The sequence below is a fragment of the Phocoena phocoena genome, chromosome 15 (assembly GCF_963924675.1).
Source record: "Phocoena phocoena chromosome 15, mPhoPho1.1, whole genome shotgun sequence".
Lineage (NCBI taxonomy): Eukaryota > Metazoa > Chordata > Mammalia > Artiodactyla > Phocoenidae > Phocoena > Phocoena phocoena.
In genome coordinates, this window is record NC_089233.1 from 16,337,767 (window position 1) to 16,356,742 (window position 18,976).

Below are 18,976 nucleotides of genomic sequence, written 5' to 3' on the forward strand. Positions count from 1 at the left end.
CGTACTGTGCTCCACAAGAAAAGCCAGCGCAATAAGTCCGCGCACTGCAATGAAGAGTAGCCCCTGCTCACCGCAACTAGAGAAAGCCTGCGGGCAGCAACGAAGACCCAACACAGCCAAACAAACAAAAACTTCAACTTCGATTCAAACCCAAAGTTCTTAGCTATGCAACCATGAACAAGTTACTTAACCTTTTTAAGCCAGTTTCCTCCTCTAAAAAAAAAGTAAAACTGCAGACAATAAGCAGCTGAGGGGTTTCAAAGGGACCATTCTGGAATCGGGGAGGTCATGTTAACTGAGGTATAGACTTGGTGTGGGGAAGGTGGACTCCTCCACTTCTAATTTCGGAGGTCCTCCACAGCAGAGACTTCTGTGGGGCCCTGGAAAGAGATTCGGACTGGAATTCCTTCACCATTGAACGAATACTTCTGTATGCCAACTGTTCCAGGCCTTGTTCAAAGTAAGCACTGGGGCTGCAAGTGTTAACAGGGCAAAGTTCCATCCCTCAGGGATTGTAATGGGGGAGGCCTGCTAAAACAGGTGAACAAAAACGTGTAACTTAAAGTTACAGGGTGGCGTCCCGGCTCAGCTCCAGTATCCCTCACTGAGATGGGTGGACAGGACTGAGGTCCCCAACATCCCTCGCAGCGCCAATCGGCTTAGCCCACAATCACTTCCGTCCGCTTGTTGCCGACATCCGGTTCCTTGGGCTCATTTCCATTCCCAGGCTTGAGGGGGTGGGGTAAGGGCGCGGCGTGGGAGGGGGAGTGTGTGTATGACGCCACGTCCGGCACGCGGCGGAACTAGTCTTCCTCTGCTTCCGCGGCGGGGCCGGAAGTGGAAGCGGTGGTGGCGGCGGCCCAAAGCGGAGGGAAGGAGGAAGACAGGGACCCCCGGGAGCCGGAGCCGGAGTTGCCGCGGCGGTAATAGTCTGAGACCCCTCTAGGCCACCGTCCCCAGCGCGGGCCCTTTGGGCTCGACGGGAGTTAGCGGGGGTGCTGCCCGGCCTGTGGGACGCTGGGGGCCCGGGAGCCGATGTGAGGGGAGGCGGGAGTGGGGAGGCCGGGCCAGCTCCAGAATCGAGTTGCCCCCGACCCCGACCCGGCGCCCCCTAGGGACACTCTGATCCGCGGGCTTGTCTTCGCCTTCCCCAGGAGACCCCTGTGCGGTGCGGGGGGGGCGGCGGCCCCGGCTCTGACCCGCGCCGGGGGGTGGGCCATGGCGGAGATCAGCGACCTGGACCGGCAGATCGAGCAGCTGCGGCGCTGCGAGCTCATCAAGGAGAGCGAAGTTAAGGCCCTGTGCGCTAAGGCTAGGTGAGTCCTGTGGCTCCGGGGAGGAGAGGCCTGGGGTTCTGGCCTGGGGCAAATCCAGCTGAGAACTTTGGGCCTGGCTCCTCCTGGAAGCTTTCCTGGAGGAAGCGGAATAGGGCCTCTTCTCTCGAGGAGCAGCCAGCCTGTTGGGGGAAGACAGACCTGGATGAAGTCACTTGAAGTATTAGATGATGTGTTTTCAGTGGAGTTAGTTACAGAAAGTACTTAGGAAGCTCAGGGAAACAACCCTGTCTGTCTGGGGGGGGGGAACAGAGAACGTTTCTTGGAGGAACTTTGGGATAGACCTCGAAGAATAAGATGATAAAAGGGAGTGTCAGCAAGAACAGGAGTTCAAGGCAGAAAAGCTAAAGACTCTGTGGTTTACAGTGTTCTTTTAATTCCAATAACAACCCTAAAAGGTGGATGGAATTGATCCTGTCTTACAGGTGAGGACTCTCATATTCAGCAATTAAGGGATGGATCGTGAAGCCAGTTCTCCATGTCCTGTCCCTTTTCGGGCCATAATGCAAGAAAGTGGAGTTGGATCACTCTCATATTCATTGTGGGAGCCTAGGAAATAGTAGCCAATAAGCCAGAGTAGAATTAAGCAAGGTGTGGAGGGAGGCCCAGCTCAGTTCTGTGGCAAGTAGGGTGATGTAGTGATTAAGAACCAGGTTCGGGAATATGATGGCACTAGGTTGGAATCAGCTCTGCCAACTTCCTTGCTGTGTTGAGGTCTCTGAGACTCCGTTTCTTCATGTGGGGATAATAGTACTCTATAAGATGGTTGGTGCTTGGGGTGTGCTTAGCATAGGCTTTGGTAAAATGTAAGTGCTGGACAAACGTTGGGTGTTACTGAAATTATTTTGTAGGAAGAGGGCAATGCTGGTACGGACAGAAGTTATTAGAGAAGGATTGTAAGAGAAGGTGGCCTTGAAAGGTGAAAATAATTTGGATGGCTGATGGGGGCAGGCCCAGTGAGGAAGGGCATTCCTAGCAGGATGAGAATAGGAGTGGAGCCCTGAGATGTGTGGGCAGCGGTGAGGAGACCAGTTACCTGCCTCCTGAGGAACTTTCCGTGGCTTCCACCATGCTGGAGAATTGTGGGGATAGTGCCAGCAGAACTACCCCACATTGATGGAACAACAGGCCCACTGTTAGCCTGGCCTTATACTGGCAAAGAACTTATATCCATTTCCTTCCCACAGCCGTCCTGTGAGGTTGGAATTATTAGGCCCATTTTACAGAACAGGAAGCTGTGACTCCTTGAAGCCTAGTGATTTGACCAAGGCCAGCCAGAGAGAAAGTGGCCGTCGGGCTCTTTGCTTGGCTTTGCCCCACACAAACCTGTAACAGCCGGACAGGTCCTGCATGGATTTGGTGAACAGGCAGGGCCTGCTTTTAAATGCTCATCTGTGGCTCGTCATGTATTCAGTCTTCATTGCTCTTTGCAGCCCTGTGGAATAGGCAGGGCATGGGGTGAGTTTTTCACAGAGAGGACACTGAGCCTCAGAGAAGATAATGTCTTGCCCCTGGTCTCACAGCTGATCGGCGGGGAGCCTGGTTTTGGATCCAGGTCTTTGACCATACTCCACGCTCACTGACAGCCAGGCAGACAGACATTTAGACTCTGTGAGAGGCAGCAGGGGGCTACTGAAGGGTGGAAGGGTCCTGCCCAGCTCCTAAGATGGAGCTTGGAGGTATTAGGCTCAGGCCTGAGGTGGCCATTGTTATCCCAGGCCCAATCTGGAGGAGGACCAACTCTAGCACCTGGCCATGGCCTCCTGAGGACCCACCAGGGGCCCAGGCTGAGGCTGGTCGTGTCAGGAGCTTTTGCTTGCTCAGAGGGTATGGAGGCTCAAAACCTTGGAACTACAGAGGCCTGGGAGCTGAATTTGCTCTTGTGAAAAACATCAGCACATTAGAACGGCCGAGGGTTTTGAATCGGGGGTGGTCTTCGGTATGAAGTATAGCCTTGTCACCTATAAACAGTGTGACCCTGGTCAAGTCACTCTACATCTCCAAGTCTTTGAAATCCTTACGGAGCCTGCATGAGATTCTTCATATCCAGGGTCAGGGTCTGGCGCTTTGGTCGGCAGTGTTCGTTGTGGAAGTGAAGGTGAGCAGGTGTGAGCCCTGAGAGGGCTGGTGATGTGCTGCAGGTGACAGAGCTGGGGCCTGGTTCCCACGCTGTGCTGAGGCCTTGCTGGCACTGAGGTAGGTTGCAACCCAGAGTCTGTGGAAGGGGCTGGTATAAAGTCTCAGGAAATTGGGTCCCTGAGGTTCCAATTCAGCCACTCTCCAGCTTTGTGACCTCGATTCTGCCCCTTTTTTCTCTAAAGCCTCAGTTCCTTTGTCAGATGAGGATGGAAAGAACCTCCCGAGTCAGTTGGAAAGGTCCTAATGAGCAGTCACGTGGCGGATGTTTGGCACAAGACGCAGTACAGGTGGGAGAGCCTTGCTGCTGTTTGGCCCCTTGGGCCACCGCCAGTGCCTCCTACCACTCCTGGAAACCGAGGCACACCTCCCTGGAGCCACCTTAGTTGTACAGAGCACCCTAAGCCCAGGGAACTCCTGGTCTTGTGGGAGGGAACTGGCAGAGAGAGAGGGCTGAGCAAGTGCCTCCCATGTCAGACTAGCTTGGTAAGGGCCACACTCTGGAGCAGGCTGCCTTGGTTCAGTTTCTGCCTGTGTGACGGGCCGCTTTCTTCATCTGAGCCATAGGAGTCATCACAGTGCCTGCCTTCGAGGGTGGTGGTTTGATTACCTGCCTCATCTGTGCAGAGCTCTTACTACCGTCCTGGCACGTGGTATGAACTGAAGTGTTCACGGCTGCTGTGATCATCAAGGACAAAATCTAGAAACACGGCACTACTTACTATTAGGTGTCTGTAACGGACAAAGCAATTTCATGTCAAGCTCACTCAGGTAGAAGTTGACTGCACTGCAAGGAGAAAGGGAGGACAAAGTCCTCACTTCCTCTAAATAAATAATAGAAAAGCATCAACAGCGTATCACTTTGAAGGTGCCTCCGACGGCCGGCCTGCCCAGGGCACCACCCCTATGACTTGGGACAGTCCGGGAGGAGGCCCCTGTGGTGGGGAGAGAAGGGCTGTAAGAGCTCAGCCAAGGGCACGGTCTCTGAGCAGAGGGCCCTGTGGAGAGGAGGAGGAGGACATCTGTTTTCTGGGAGTAAGCGCTGGCTGTGTGAAAGGGAGCAGCATGGAGGGTCAAGGTCGGGAAAGTCCCAGACTCCTTGCAAAGGCTGAACAAGAGCTTGGGCTTTGGCCTGTTGGCAGCAGGGAGCCACACACAGAAGGGTCTCGAGCAGTGGGGCCGTGGTCAGGCTATCCTGGGGAAATTGCACACCTCCGACCTGCCCCCTAGAGGTTCAAGGACAGCCTCATATCCTCCCCTACCCCGCAGAAAAGGTCAGGAATAGGGTTGGGCTGGCTCGGCTTTGGTGACCCTGGTCTTCTCCTGTCTCCAGAGAGATCTTGGTGGAGGAGAGCAACGTGCAGAGGGTGGACTCGCCAGTCACAGTGAGTACCCGCTGTCCCTCCACAGCCTGGCTTGGTCTTTTAGGCATGTGGTCATTCCCGTTAATCTTGTGGGCTCTGAGGTCTACCCCTCATCCCTGAGAGCCCCATCTTCAGGGGAGCTTTGCTAGAAGAATTGGCTGTTATGGGCAGGGTCTTTGGAGTCGTTGGAGGGATGCTCTTGACCAGGGCAGAAGAACTCAGTTTGGTGAGTGATGACTCCATGTGTTCCTATGTGTTATTAGTGACTTTATTCTGGGTGCCTGGTGGGGAGTAGGGAGAGGAGGGGGCCAGGTCCTCTGGGAGCTGCAGGTCTAGCTGGAAAGAATTGGCTCTAGCTCTTACCCCCAGAATAGTTGGCACTCAGTGCGGGATGGGGGGATTGGAGTAGGAGAGTAGATTTTTGGCCCTGAGAAGCAGAGGCTTAGCCGAGAGAGATAAGGATCTTCTCAAGCAGTGGGTGTTTTGAAGGACAGCCACTGGTAGCAGAGGCTTTCGGACTGTTGAGTTTCGACCTGCTTTCTCACTTCCAGGTATGCGGTGACATCCATGGACAATTCTATGACCTCAAGGAGCTGTTCAGAGTGAGTGTGGGGAAACAATGGGAAAGGTGACCTGGGGGATGACTGGAAGACCCCTTTAACTGAGAGTGGAAACTTTCGAGTTTGATGAGTGGAGTGGAGGCCAGAGGCCCCTAGTCAGGTGGGCCCATTGTGAAAGAAGGGCCTTGACTTGACTGGAAATGGGCCACCACAGTGGGTCGGGGACAGTTTAGGACCAAGCAGAACCTTCTTCCTCCCTCCCCAGGTGGGAGGCGATGTCCCTGAGACTAACTACCTCTTCATGGGGGACTTTGTGGATCGTGGTTTCTACAGTGTCGAAACGTTCCTCCTGCTGCTGGCACTTAAGGTGGGACCCCCCGACTTCTGTACCCCAGACCTGGGCCACCTCAGGCCTGACCTGTCTGCATCCTTTCTGCCCTCATCTCCTGCCCATCCACCCCCAACTCTTGAGCTGTGCTGCTGGTGACGGACACATTCTGCTTGGGTGGTCAGAGAAGCTTTCCTTGACTTGGGGACATCTGATTGGGCCCCGGGAGGATGAGGTCAGAGGGACGGCATTGTAGGGGAGGAAATAGAGGCTCATCCAGTTCAGGAAGTGGCAAGGAGTTGAGTTCAGCTGGGTGCATTATCCATTGGGGGAGAGAGGCTGTAAGGGACCAGATGACAAAGTGCTCTGAGTGTCTCGCTAAGGGCTTGGTCTGTACCTGGTGGATGAAGGAGGGGCCATTAGGTTTGTAGTTGATGTGAGGGGGGCAGGAGGTGGGAGAGGATTCAGCTTTGCATCCTCTGGAGGAGGGACTGGGAGTGTGTGAGGTGGATGTAACACAGTTCAGGCAGAGGTGACATGAATCTGGGCCACGGCAGTAGTGATGAGGATGGAGCGGGGCTGGCAGATGTGAGGACATCTAGGAGCATGAGACAGAGCCTCGACCCCAGGCCTGGCATGGTGCCTACCTCCAGGTTCGCTATCCTGACCGCATCACCCTGATCCGGGGCAACCACGAAAGCCGTCAGATCACCCAGGTCTACGGCTTTTATGACGAGTGTCTGCGCAAGTACGGCTCGGTGACCGTGTGGCGCTACTGCACTGAGATCTTTGACTACCTCAGCCTGTCGGCCATCATCGATGGCAAGGTAGGCCCGCCACACAGCTCCCGGGGATGGGAGAGATGGAAGAGGCGCTGGGCCTCAGCCTCCCTTCCCACCTGTCTCGCTCTCCCCTGTAGATCTTCTGTGTGCACGGGGGCCTTTCCCCCTCCATCCAGACACTGGACCAGATCCGGACAATTGACCGAAAGCAAGAGGTGCCTCATGACGGGCCCATGTGTGACCTGCTCTGGTCCGACCCTGAAGGTGAGGGCAGGAGCTCTACTCCTAGTTTAGTGGGTGACTGAGGGGGTCCTGTGGTTAAAGCAGGTGCCTTGAAGGGACAGCCCGAGCCGGTGAGTTTGGGGCAGAGCAGAGCGGGGCTGGTCCTCACTGGCGTCCGTGCTTGATGGCCAACTGGCTGGCACCCTTGAGGAGGAGGAGAACATGGGGAGCTGGGTGCTTTGAGCTGGGGGATTGGTGGGGATGATTGTCATTGCTCAGGGGCTTGTTGAGGACAAAATCATCGGCTCCCTGAATGTGAAGGGGCTTCCGCAGAGGTCAGACTCCCAGAATGGTAGCCCCCTGAGGACCCCCCACTTTGTGGGCCTCCTCAGCTAGTATGGAGCAGAGCCGGGATGAAAGCCAAGCCTCCTCATCCCCGTCTAGGGCTCTTGTGCTGTAACAGCAGCCCCTCGCTGCCCTGTTACTACCTCCCCGCCGGCTGGGCAGCCCGGGGTCACAGGTGCTGTCCTGGTGTGGTTACCGTCAGCACCTCCTTTCGCTCTTGTGTGTACCTGTTTGGACAGTAAATTACATGGTCACCCTGATGGTGAGGTGGCTCAACTATCAGGAAATTCTTTCTTCTTTGGAGCTTATCTGCTTCAGCATTTGCTGTCCTGCCCCCAGGCTCCCTCAACGCATTTGGGCCCTGTGCTCCTGCTGCACAGGCCTAACTGGGGGAGGGACAGGGCACTCTCCTGCAAAGGGCCGCGGATAGCCACTGATGCCCTGAAGACACCCTCTCGGCATCCCTACCCTCATCTGCCTCAGACACAACAGGCTGGGGCGTGAGCCCCCGTGGGGCTGGCTACCTATTTGGCAGTGACGTGGTGGCCCAGTTCAATGCAGCCAACGACATTGACATGATCTGCCGCGCCCACCAACTGGTGATGGAAGGTTACAAGTGGCACTTCAACGAGACTGTACTCACTGTGTGGTCGGCACCCAACTACTGCTACCGGTGAGCTGCCTGGGCTGGGAGGTCGAGGGGGGGGATCTAGGCTGACCCGACCCGCTCCTTTAACACTGCTGCCCTCCGACTTCCAGCTGTGGGAATGTGGCAGCCATCTTGGAGCTGGACGAGCATCTCCAGAAAGATTTCATCATCTTTGAGGCCGCTCCCCAAGAGACACGGGGCATCCCCTCCAAAAAGCCCGTGGCTGACTACTTCCTGTGACCCCTTTGGCCCCTGCCCCCTCCAGCCCCTCTGGCCCCTGGACCACTGTGACTCTGCCCTCTTCAGACGAAGGCTGGGGGGCTGTCCCCGGCTATGCTGTCCCCCCAAAAGAGGGCACTTCGCGGGTGAGGACTTTTCTGGAGAGGCTTGGAGCCTTGGCTCCATGTTCCTCCTCCTGTGTCTCCCCACTTGAACCGTGAAGTTTCCAATAATTTTTTTTCTTTTTTTTGTTTGTTTTTAGATAAAAATTTTGAGAAGAAAAAAAAAAAAAGAAAAAATCTAATAAAAGAAGAAAAATGGTCTTTGGGTTTGTGTCAGAATTGATTGGGGATGAGCAGTGGTGCCAGTGCAGCCTGGTAGACGTCAGGACATTGACTGCCCTGGAACCCCAGTCCTGCCAGCAAGGTGTGGCTCAGGCCAGTCAGCTTGCCCAGAGCATCCTGGTCTCCATCCAGTGACAGTGACCGCTCCCGAGGGCTTCCTGAGTGCTAGGTAGAGGGGCGGGTTCTCAGGCAGCCCTACTTAATTCTCAGAACATTGAGTGTCAAGACACTGATTCCCCCGTTTTCCTGAAGAGGAAACAGGCCCAGAGTGTTGATTTACACGCACAAGGTCAAGCAGCTGGAAATGACAAGTCTAGACTGGGGCCTGGGTCTCCTCACAGAACCTGTGCTCACACAGCCCCACTCGGGCCGAACACCATCAGCCCAATGTTTCCAGAACACTGATGTCTTCTGAGTTTTATTAACAAAAGATACTCTAGTCCTGAGAAGAGACCGGCGTGGCTTGCACTGGGGCGAGGGGGTAGAATTTGCCGGGCCCAAGGGTGAGGCTGGGAGGTGGGAGTGCTGGTCCCAGGTCCCATTTGGCCAGGCAGAGCCTCCCTCCATTCACACTGAGGTGAGAGCCGGGAAGGGGAAGCTGGCCCCAGCTGGACTCCCAGCGGCTTAGCCAGAGCTTTGAAGCCAGAGGGGGGTAGGAGTGAAATCAAAGTGTGAAGTGGGGTGGGGGAGGCCCGAGGCAGCCATTTGGCGTGGGGGATGGGGCCAGTGGAAGTGAGGGGGCAACAGGCCTGGGGGAGGGGAACTGGAGGTTTGTAATGGAAGATGGGGAGGGAGGCAGAGGGGCTTAGCAAAGGCTCAGTACATTGGTTTGGAGCCCACATCCAGGTAAGCCCCAGGCCCAGGGTAGGGCAGAGGGAAGGGGCCGCCTTGGAGGAAGTGCGAGGCAAAGGACGCTGGGGGTGCCGCTGCTGGGTATCCTGAGCCTGGTGGCCCGGGCTGCAGCTCCAGGAAGGCAGCTGAGTAGGGGGCTGGGCGCCCAGAGTCTGGAGCCTCAGGGAAGCTGGGGTTCCTGAAGTGCAGAGGGGAATCAGAACAGGTGAGAGGGATCCCCAGCCTGGAAGAGCCCAGCCCGGAAGAGCCCAGCCCTGTGCCCTTGTCCCACTCACCTGGTCGGAAGGTGACCAGGGGCCCCGTGGAAAGCTGCAGGGTGCAGAAGGTAGGCCTCAGCACTGGGGCCACCACAGGGAGGAGCTGGGGCCGGGGCAGCTTCCCCGGGCGCTGGGGCCTGCTCTGGATCTGACTCACGAGCGTCCCCACCCAGTGTGGAATCACAGGGACCACCCGGTGCATCTGGAGAGACAGAAGGGACAGTGTGGGCTAAGGAGGATCAGCATCTCAGGCCTGGCCCCATCACCACTGGGCCTACACTCACCTCCACTCCCATAGGTCGCTGTGGCTACTGGCTCTGGGCCCCGCAGTTTCCTCTTCACACGGGCGTCTCGCTCCCTGGGGAACAGTGATGATGATGATTGATGATGATGACGATGACGATGATGATAATGGTGATGGTGATGATCGTAATAAGAGCACTTACCAGGTGCCAGGCATTTCACCCAGGGACCCTATCAGGTAGGTGCCACTTTATACCCATTTTACAGAAGAAGAAATGGAAGGCCAGAGAATTAAATGACTAGGAAATAGCAGAGCTGGGATTTATTCCCCACTTACAACTTTCTAATGGTTTCCTATTGCATTTAGAATCCATGGAGACTCCTTCCCAAGCAACAAGGCCAGGGCATGGTCTGATCCCAGCTCATGCCACCTTGTTCACTCTGCCCATCTCCACTAGCTGCCTTTCAGCCACACTCTGGAATCCCCGTCTGTCCCCTCTTCACCTGCTTTACTCCTCCTTGTCTCAGTTCAAGCATAACTTCCTCAAAGGAGCCCTCCTGACTTGCCACGGCACCACACGCCCTCCCTGATAACCTTTGTCGAGAGTGATACTGTTACATTTGTTAGGGTGATCCTTGAATTAATATCTATCTCTTCTGCCTGATTCTAAGTGTCTTGAGGGCAAGGGCCAGCTCTGAAGGGGTTAGTTAGAAGCCAGTGTCCTAACGAATGAAACCTTTACAGCCCACCATAACCTGGCTACCCATCACCTCTCTCACTCCACACCCACCGTACCGCAGGCACGCTCCCACCTCAGGGCCCTGGCATGTTCCCAGATATCCACCTGGCTCCCTCCCATACTTCCTCCGAGTCTTTTCTCAAATGTCCACTTCGTGAGGCATTTCCAGGCCTCTTATCTAATAAATACCTCTCTCCAGTCCTTCTGATCCTCGCTTGCTTTCTTTTCTCCTTAGAACTTACTCCTAACATATTATATATTTATTTCTCTTGTCTACTCTGCCCACTAGAGTATCATCAGTTCCATGAGGGCAGGGGCTTTGGTTTGTTCACTATTGCATCCTCACTGCCTAGAACTGTGCCTGGCACATAAGCTGGTGCTAAATAAGTATTTGTCAAATCAGTGAGTGAATACATGCTTTTACTTACATTGTGTTCCTGGCATCCAGCACAGTGCCTGGCACACAGTGGACGATTAATAAACATTCGATGAATGAACGAGTGAATGAATGAACGAATGATGCCCACCTCTTACAGTTTCTGCCATTCTCCCGGAAGCCCTTGGCAAAGGGGTTGGCTGCGATCTTCAGTTGAGTGATCTGGGGGTGCACATCCAGAGTCAAAACTCCCACAGCCTGGGCAGGGCACAGCCACCCCCTCAAGCAGGATCACTCACCCGTGGGTTCTGGTAGGCTGTCACGGAGATGAACATGGTCTCGGGGAAGCGGAAGGAGGCAACGCCCCCCCAGTGCTGGCTGCAAAGCTGGGCGGCCCGCACCAGGTGTATGCGGGGCTGATACTTATGCATGGAGTGCAAGATCAGCTGGGAGGGAAGAAACAGGAGTGACCCCCTACCCTGGTCCCACCCCCAACCCTTATCCGGGGGTCCCAGCCTGGGCCTCACGTGGCCATGGGGGTCCAGCGTGCTGTTGGTGAGCTTGACACGATGGAAAGACACAGGCTGCCGCATCCAGTGGGCACCGGTGGCAGGAGAGTCAGGATGAATGTAAACGCGGTCAGGCAGGCGGGGCTCTGCCTTGCCGCTGGGCTCCCAGCGCCGGCCCTGCCAGCGGTAGCGAGCCCCGTCCACCGGAACCACATCCAGAAGAAACAGGTAGCGGGCCTCGGGGTCCAGGCCAGTGACTGATACTCGGCAAGCAGGGAACATGCGCCTGCACAGGGGAAGAGATGGGAGAGGCCTGGAGCTACCCAGTGGCCAGCGGTGGGCACAGCACTCGCAAGAAGGCATAGCCACTGGCTCACGCAGTTGTCACAGAAAATCGAGGGATGCGGAATCAGAACTTAGAGGGCAGGATCTTAGAGCTATAAGCTTGTCTTATCCCATTTTACAGATGAGAAACAGGACCAACGGGGTCAGGTGATCTGACCAGAGTCACACAGCAGGTTAGGAGCAGAGTCCGGACTCCTGACCCCTGGCCCCTCAAACTCCATTTGCAGAAGCAGGAGTGACACACTTTTCTTCTGGAAATCTTGCCAGGAGCCTTCTGCTCCCCACCCTGGTCTCCTCACTTCATCTCCAGCACCAGAATCTACAGCTGATGGACAAACTTGCTTCAGAGAAAATAAAAAGGGGACTCACCTGGCTAGTGCCTGAGCTCCTGGCCTACATAAAGACTGCACACTGACCATATCCCTGCCTCCAAGGTGACCCCCTGATCCTGGCCAGACTTCCCTGATGCTGGTCAGTGGCTGGCCCTTGACCCCAGTCATAGTCTGAATGCTGACTCTAGGCACAGACTGACCCCTGATCTAGGCCACGTACTAACTCATAACCCAGCCCGACCTTCTGCCCCTGGCCCAGACTGACCTAGGACCCTTGCCATAGGTTAGTCCCCAAACCAGCCACAGACTCCACAGACTGACCCTTGACACTTGCCACAGAATGACCCCTGGTCCAGCCACAGAAGAACCCCTGACCCAGGCCACAGTCACACTCTGAACTCAGGCAGAGCTCTAGCCTCCCTAGGAATCGCCACACATAGCCCCATCACCGGGGACTCTGCCTTTCCCAAGAGACCCCCACCAGGAACACACTGGGTCTTCGGACCCTGGCCCAGACCCCTCACCTCCCAGCTTTGGTGATGATCATCTCTGTTCCCACGGAGTTGAACTCTTTCCACAACTCCCGGTTGTCCAGGCTCAGGCTGACTCCGGGGAGTGGATGAAGGCTCTCTGGGGCTGGAGGAGGCGCCTCAGTGCCCAGGGTTGGGGGCAGCGGGGGTAGAGGTGGGGGAGCGGCCAGAGTTCGGGGAGCAGCCTCAATCCCGGAGAGGAAGCAATCCAGTTTGGGAGTGTCCAGATCTGGAGATGGGAGGAGAATGAGCCAGCCGAGGGCCACAGCCTCCACCCCAGTTCCTACCCAGGAGCTGCTCCCACTGCTCACCGGGGTAGCGGTAGCCCTCTGCCAGGGCAGGCGGAAAGCTGGAATCTGCTCCGGGCTGGGGGGCCCCTACGCGGTAGCCGGTCCCCAGGGAGGGGTACAACTCTCGTGGATGGTACATGGAGTAGTCCTGTCTGGCCTCAGGTCACGCTGCCTAGAGTGCCCCAGTGCTGAGAGATGCCCCCTTTATAGCTCACAGCTCAGCCCCTTCCAGACCCAGGATCACAGCCCCTCCCCTCTTTGGGGCCCTGGAGTTAGGCTGGGGTGGAGACCCCTGGGGCCTGGAAGGGGTCCGAGAGCGGGCCGGATACCTGGGTACCCTCCCCTCCCCCCCAGGCTTCATTAGCCCCGACCCCCTGCCCCCTCATTACATAATTAACTCCTCGGCCTGATTGATCCCCGGGGCTCAACAGGGACGCAGTTTGGCGCTTCCGGCCAGCTGGTCCCCGTTCCCACGGGGGGAGCCCCGGCTAGGGATAAGCTACTGAGGGGCGGGGCCTGGACCCTGGGGCAGACCTTGGCGCCCCAGACTTTTCTGGCAGGTGACCCCCCCCTTCACTTGGAGGATGAGACTTGGAGGGACGAAGCATGACTGGAGGGAAGGAGCAGGGCTGGAGGGACGCGACCAGAGCTTGCTGTTAATGCGGGGCACCGGGGACCTCGAGGAGTCCGCAGACGAGGCCTGAACTCTGGAGTCCTTCCCGGTTCCCATTCTGAAAAACCTCCAGCCTCGGCCAAGTCTCAAAAGTTTAAAGACGCCGACAGCTCGACGATCTCTGACCGCTGACGCCCAGGTTTCCCAGAAGGTCCCGCGTTGGGGAACCCTCGGAACTACACCTCCCAGCAGGCCCAGGGCCGAGGTTTGGCACGAAGGAGACAGGCAGGTGCCGCTGGGGCCGCTGGAAGTTGTAGTTGGGACGAGGGGGGGCGGTGAAACCCGCGGAGCAGTTGCCTCTCAGGAGAGCTGCCCCTAGGCGGCGTCAAAACGTTTAGGCTGAGAAGATGCAGATCAGCTGAGGTCAAGGCCTAGCGAGCTAGAGTGGGCGCGGGAATCTCCACCTGCAGTGAGATCCGCCCCCGGTGTTAGAGAAGGTAGCTGAGCCCCAGGAGCGAAGGCTCCCAGCTTTGGCCGCCGTGCCTACCACCCCATGTTTCTGGGACTCAAAGGGAACAGGTCTATAGAGGCAGGCACCTGCATTTGCGTCCCCCCCTTCCCGGATTCCACGTGAGCCTGGGGCTGTCTCCACTCCATGGTTTTATTATGTACAAACGCTACAGAACAAGGGGAGCAGACACGTGTGGGGTAAGAGGTGCCCGGTGGGAGGAGAATTTCACAGGGCAGATGGTGCACTGGGGCCAAGAGAGAAGCACACAGGCCATATCTATAGGGCAGGCGGGGCAGGAAGGGGTTAAAAATGAGATCCAAGCCAGCCAGATCGCAGGGAGGTGCGGGGGTGTCGTCCACCTTGTCCACCTTCTGATCTCCCCCCAAGGTCACAGTGCATGCAATAAAATATATGTACAGGAGCTGGATCCTTCCTCTGCAGAGGCCCTGATGGTCCAGAGCTCCGTTCGGGTGAAGGGAAGCCAGTGGCGCCCCCTGGCGGCCAGACAGGGCTGGAGCCACATGCATCAGGAGCAGGGGTCAGTCCCAGCCATTGTCTTTGATCATGTGGTTGAGTTCAATGATGTACTTCCCCTCTTTGTACTTCTGGCTGCTCTCGAAGGCCTGTTCCTGAAAGGAGGGGAGAGGCTGTCATCCCTGGAGCTAGGGCCTTACCAAAAGGAATAGGGATTGGGGAGTGGATATGATTGGCCTCATTTTACATATGAAGAAACTGTCAACCAGAGAAACCAAGCCACCTGCCCACAGACACAAAGCTGGTAAATGGCAGGGCCAGGTTTCTCACTAAGAGGGGATAGACAGAACTCTCTGAATCCTAGGTACTTTTTAAGTGCTAATGTTGGCTCCAACAGAGAGGATATGGAAGGTTCTGAAAGATCCAGGGATGGACTTCCCTGGTGGCACAGTGGTTAAGAATCCGCCTGCCAATGCAGGGGACACGGGTTTGAGCCCTGGTCCGGGAAGATCCCACATGCCACGGAGCAACTAAGCCCGTGTGCCACAACTACTGAGCCTGTGCTCTAGAGTCCGCGAGCCTAGAGCCCTTGCTCCGCAACAAGTGAAGCCACCGCAACGAGGAGCCCACACACTGCAACAAAGATTAGCCCGCCCTCGCCGCAACTAGAGAAAAGCCCGTGCACAGCAACGAAGACCCAATGCAGCCAAAAATTAATTAATTAATTTAAAAAATAATCATAAATAAATAAAAGATCTAGGGACTACAAACTGGTAGCCTGAGGGCCAATTTTGGCCTATACATGTGTCTTGCTTGGCCAACAGAGAGTTTAATAAAAATAACTTTCAAAGAGTAAAATACGGGGCAGGCCATGCTCATTCCAGTTTGCCAGACTGACCCCCTCTCCAGATCTATGTTGCCCCTTTTGCAGATCCACAGCATCTGCTTGGCCCTGCAAGCACTTGAGTTTTTGATCTCTGCATCAGGCTACTTCTTTATTTTACTGAGGTCCAGAGAGGCCAAACCACCTGTCCAGGGACACAAAGCAAATCTGTGGCAGGGCCAGGGGTGAACTCAGGTCACGGTTCTGTCTCTGCCTGGGGCATCCACCTCACAGAGGCACCACAGCTCCAAAAGATGCCTGAGGATTCCTGTCACTTGCAGTTTCCCAAGAGCATCTTCTTTTGCTGCATCTAATCTGATCCCCGTAACAATTTTGGGTGCCAGGTGGTGGCTTTATCCTCCACTGCCAGATAAGGAAATGATGCTCAGGGTGGTGAAATCAGACCCTGAACAACAGCAGTGGCAATGAGGGCAGTGGAAAAGGAGGCTCATGGACCCAAGCTCCATGTTGCTGTGGGGTCTTGGGCAACTACTCTGATCCTCTGAATGGCAACAGAAGCTGGGGGTCAATGGTTTGGCGTTAAAAAAAAAAAAAAGACAAAACGAGGATTCTGGTCCCTATTCTGTTACTTACCAGCTGTGTGACCTTGGGGAAGTTACCTAACATCTCTGGGCCTTCCTTTCTTCTTCTGTAAAGTGGAGATAATAACAGACTACCTACAGGATTGCTGTAATGAGTGAATGAGGTAAGATATGCCAAGTACATAACAGTGCCTGGCACATAAGCATTCAATAAATGGTAATTCTCATTATATATCCTCATCTCTAAAATGAGAATGTTTGTGCCTGTAAGGAGAAGGATGAGTTAAGAGAAAAATTCTAAAAGCCCTTGCAGGATGTGAGAGAAGAGAACATGGTCTGGGGATGAAAAGACAGTTTGACTTGGGTGAACTGGGCCTATAAAACCTGAAAGACTACCAGATGACTGCTGTGAGGAGGAAGTGATATGAGGTCAGGTCAAAGGCTACCCTGGGGTCAGAGGTCACTGACTCACATATTTCCAGCCCAAAGTGGTCTTGCAGTTTTCGCAGTGGATGTCAGCAACAGCATGGAGGCCTGTCAGCAGCACCCGCTCCTCGGCTGGCCCGCAGCCCACGTTCACCCTGTGGGGACACGGGGGCAGTCCCAGGGAGGGTCCCCACCATCACAAAGCCCGCCTCTAGCTTGTATCCTACTGTGTCTGTCCTTAGCATCCAAAAGAAAGGCGATCAAAGCTTCCTGCCCAAACCAGGGGACTCTGAGAGTCTCAGTATGATGCCAGGGGTCACAAGTCACAACAGAGGTCAGGGAAAGAAAGGGAGATTGAATACTCACACAGAGTTGAAGAGGTAGGCACGCCCCTGACTACCCTGGAAGGACTAAAGGGTGGGAGGGAAAAAGGAGAGGATGTCAGGGCTCTTGGTGGGGAGCTGCCAGGCAGCCCCTCTAGCCTCCCAGTCCAGCCCCAGCTGTGACCTGGTTACCTTGGAGATGAGGTCGTCGTGGTTGGCCAGGTGAGCACGGCAGTGGGCACAGCTATACCTCCGGTGACAATCATCCAAGTAGGCCTGAAACGTCTTGGGCTTTGAAATCCGCACCATGGCGGGGTCCGGGGGCAGTGGCCCCACGCGGGGAGCGGCCCACGGGGAGCAGAGGGAGCCCAGTGCCTGCAGCGGAGGGAGTGGGCTGTCAGGACCCGGGCCACACACATGCAGGCATGCCCTGGACCACGGGGACTCTCTCTGTCACACTTGGCTGCTTTCTCCTCTCCCCAGAGCCAGCAGCTTCTCCAGGGGCCAGAGCTATCTGAGTTTTGACTCACTGAGGAGTGCTCAAGTTGCATCAATGGGGAAACTGAGGCTAGGAGGAGCCCAAGATGAGTCACCCACCTACTTTCAGCCTCACCCCCGCTGACCTGGCAACTGAAGCTGGAGGAAGGGGCTCTAGAGTGGATGAGCTGTCAGTTCTCCGTTTAGGGGGAACATGGAGGGGGTTAGAAATTGTATGGTCTTTAAGACCTCAGCTGAACTGCCGGAGGTGGGGACGACTTCACTTGAGGCACAGGGAGTTCACCTGGGGAGAGGATGCCTCACCCTCCTGGAGAAGGCAGGAGGCCTCAGTGAAGGTGGAGGGTCACCTAGGAGGGGACGGGCTCTTAACTGGGGGCGCTGAGGCCTTGTTTATGCCGAGGGGATCTTACCTGCATCGCGGAGCCTTACCTGAGACCCTGGGGCTCACCTGGGGCGCGGGGACGAGGGGCGGGCGCCGGGAGGGGGAAGGGGGCAGTGCTCGCCGCGGGAGCGCAGGGCGACGCGCAACCCTGACTTTGCGGGCCTCACCTTGCCTGGGCGCGCGGGGGTCCAGTCCGCCGGGGTGGCCTGGCCTGCGAGTGGGGGGCGCTCCTGGTGGGCGCCGTCCCCCCCCCCACCCCGGCCCGGGTTCGCAGCCTCCGCGACTTGTTTACACCGAGACCAGCTGCTGCCGCCGCTGCGGCGGGAGGGGGAGGGGGACAGCCTCTGGTCCCGGCGGCCGCTGTGGCCAATCGGCGTGCAGTATGCAAATGAGGGGGGCGCGTCACACAGCGGCCAGCGCAGGCCTGGGCCGCCCTTCCCCCCCTGCTCCTGGCTCAGGCCGGCCCGGAAATGCGGCTGCGGCCCGAAACCCAGGCGGCTGGCCCCACGGCCGGGGCCTGGTAGCCCCCTTTTCCTCCCGCGGTCCTCGAAGGGACGAGAATCTGAGGTACCTGACCTGACGTAGGGTTAGGAAGGAGATGGTGTCTGGACGCACGACCCCAGGAAATAATAGTCATAATTATCTGCGTTTACCCACCGCCCGTGCCCCACTCCCTTAATCCCCACAGCAGTCCTAGGAGGTAGCTTCTGCTATTGTCCCCATTTTACCGGGAAACTGAGGTCCACAGAGGTCCAGCAGCTCTCCAAAGCTTATCCAGCTGATAAGAGGTAAAGCTGAGATTCTCACTTTGGCCCGATTCCATGGTTCGTGCCACAGCACCAGGCCCAGGTTCTTGGATGGGAAGAGCTAAAGGTATCCATCCGTGTTAGAACCCTGGGAGCCAGAGCCTCAGAACAAGCCGATTCCTACTGTTGTGCATCACCTCCTCCTGGCAGTCTCCTGATGTCCTGCCCATCCAGGCTGGGTTAGGCGTCTTTCCCTCTCACCTCTGAACTGGGTTGAAAATGACAATGTCCATTTAAACACGTGCCTGCCATGCTAGGCTTGTCTTGTTCCCTGCACTGGCCCCAGTACCCAGCCTGGCCTATCGTTAATAACTTCTTTGTTTAATATGTGATTCATTAAATGAATAAGGTAGTAGGGCTAACGAGGGTTGAGGAATTCGAGAAGCTTCTGGAGTGGGACACCTGGTAATGGAAGGTTGGAATGGCTGAGGTAGCAGATGGGCCAGCCATGCCCATCCTCTGAAGCCAGGTGATGTGGCTTACAGGGGCAAGGCAAGTCTCTTGCTGTGTGCTTGGGGCTCTTAATGTCCTCAGGAGAGTGGAACCATTGTCTGTGGCTCTGAAGGGACAGGGGGCCTTGCAAGGGACATTCCTGAGGAGAGTGGAGGCCAGGTTGGCACAGGGTGTGGCATTACTCTGGGTCTGGAATGTGGTAGAACCAGTGGGTCAGGGTGGTTAGGGCCTCAGACTCTAGCCCTCAGCTGGCCTCTTCTGCCACAAGCTGCCATCTTCGTAGTCTTCTAGGATATAACCCCTCACAC

General features: G+C 56.2%; 3 protein-coding genes across 4 annotated transcripts; 1 reads left to right on the forward strand and 2 right to left on the reverse strand.

Moving 5' to 3' along the window:
* The first annotated feature begins 843 nt into the window (after window positions 1–843).
* On the forward strand, window positions 844–8,217 carry PPP4C (protein phosphatase 4 catalytic subunit). Of its 2 annotated transcripts, XM_065892029.1 has the most exons (9): window positions 844–923; window positions 1,155–1,316; window positions 4,804–4,855; window positions 5,386–5,436; window positions 5,660–5,761; window positions 6,376–6,549; window positions 6,642–6,768; window positions 7,555–7,744; window positions 7,831–8,217. In XM_065892029.1, exons 2-9 carry the CDS (start codon window positions 1,219–1,221, stop codon window positions 7,958–7,960), a joined length of 924 nt encoding a protein of 307 aa, XP_065748101.1. In that variant the 5' UTR covers window positions 844–923; window positions 1,155–1,218; the 3' UTR covers window positions 7,961–8,217. The 2 variants fall into 2 exon arrangements, with proteins under 2 accessions (XP_065748101.1, XP_065748102.1); XM_065892030.1 differs by lacking the exons at window positions 844–923; window positions 5,660–5,761 and having other exon boundaries at window positions 1,219–1,316; window positions 7,831–7,960.
* Window positions 8,218–9,099: 882 nt separating this feature from the next.
* TBX6 (T-box transcription factor 6) lies at window positions 9,100–12,896 on the reverse strand. Its single transcript, XM_065892751.1, has 8 exons — window positions 12,779–12,896; window positions 12,462–12,696; window positions 11,279–11,546; window positions 11,051–11,197; window positions 10,903–10,973; window positions 9,677–9,750; window positions 9,411–9,594; window positions 9,100–9,313 (listed from the first exon to the last, which is right to left on the reverse strand). The coding sequence occupies exons 1-8, from the start codon at window positions 12,894–12,896 to the stop codon at window positions 9,100–9,102; spliced, it is 1,311 nt and encodes a 436-aa protein (XP_065748823.1).
* A 1,121-nt stretch (window positions 12,897–14,017) lies between these two features.
* Window positions 14,018–17,728, reverse strand: YPEL3 (yippee like 3). The gene is made up of 5 exons (XM_065892642.1): window positions 17,577–17,728; window positions 16,722–16,904; window positions 16,573–16,616; window positions 16,253–16,361; window positions 14,018–14,510 (listed from the first exon to the last, which is right to left on the reverse strand). The coding sequence occupies exons 2-5, from the start codon at window positions 16,836–16,838 to the stop codon at window positions 14,421–14,423; spliced, it is 360 nt and encodes a 119-aa protein (XP_065748714.1). The 5' UTR covers window positions 16,839–16,904; window positions 17,577–17,728; the 3' UTR covers window positions 14,018–14,420.
* Window positions 17,729–18,976: the final 1,248 nt, after the last annotated feature.

Coding starts and splice junctions, on each gene's coding strand:
- PPP4C (XM_065892029.1), top strand. CDS start 1,219: ATGGCGGAGATCAGCGACCTGGACCGGCAGATCGAGCAGCTGCGGCGC. Junction 5,437..5,659: donor ACCTCAAGGAGCTGTTCAGA/GTGAGTGTGGGG, acceptor CTCCCTCCCCAG/GTGGGAGGCGATGTCCCTGA. Junction 7,745..7,830: donor GCACCCAACTACTGCTACCG/GTGAGCTGCCTG, acceptor TCCGACTTCCAG/CTGTGGGAATGTGGCAGCCA.
- TBX6 (XM_065892751.1), bottom strand. CDS start 12,896: ATGTACCATCCACGAGAGTTGTACCCCTCCCTGGGGACCGGCTACCGC. Junction 10,974..11,050: donor CAGCCTACCAGAACCCACGG/GTGAGTGATCCT, acceptor GTGCACCCCCAG/ATCACTCAACTGAAGATCGC. Junction 9,314..9,410: donor CCTGGTCACCTTCCGACCAG/GTGAGTGGGACA, acceptor TCTGCACTTCAG/GAACCCCAGCTTCCCTGAGG.
- YPEL3 (XM_065892642.1), bottom strand. CDS start 16,838: ATGGTGCGGATTTCAAAGCCCAAGACGTTTCAGGCCTACTTGGATGAT. Junction 16,617..16,721: donor ACGACGACCTCATCTCCAAG/GTAACCAGGTCA, acceptor CCCACCCTTTAG/TCCTTCCAGGGTAGTCAGGG. Junction 14,511..16,252: donor CCACTTTGGGCTGGAAATAT/GTGAGTCAGTGA, acceptor CCCTCCTTTCAG/GAACAGGCCTTCGAGAGCAG.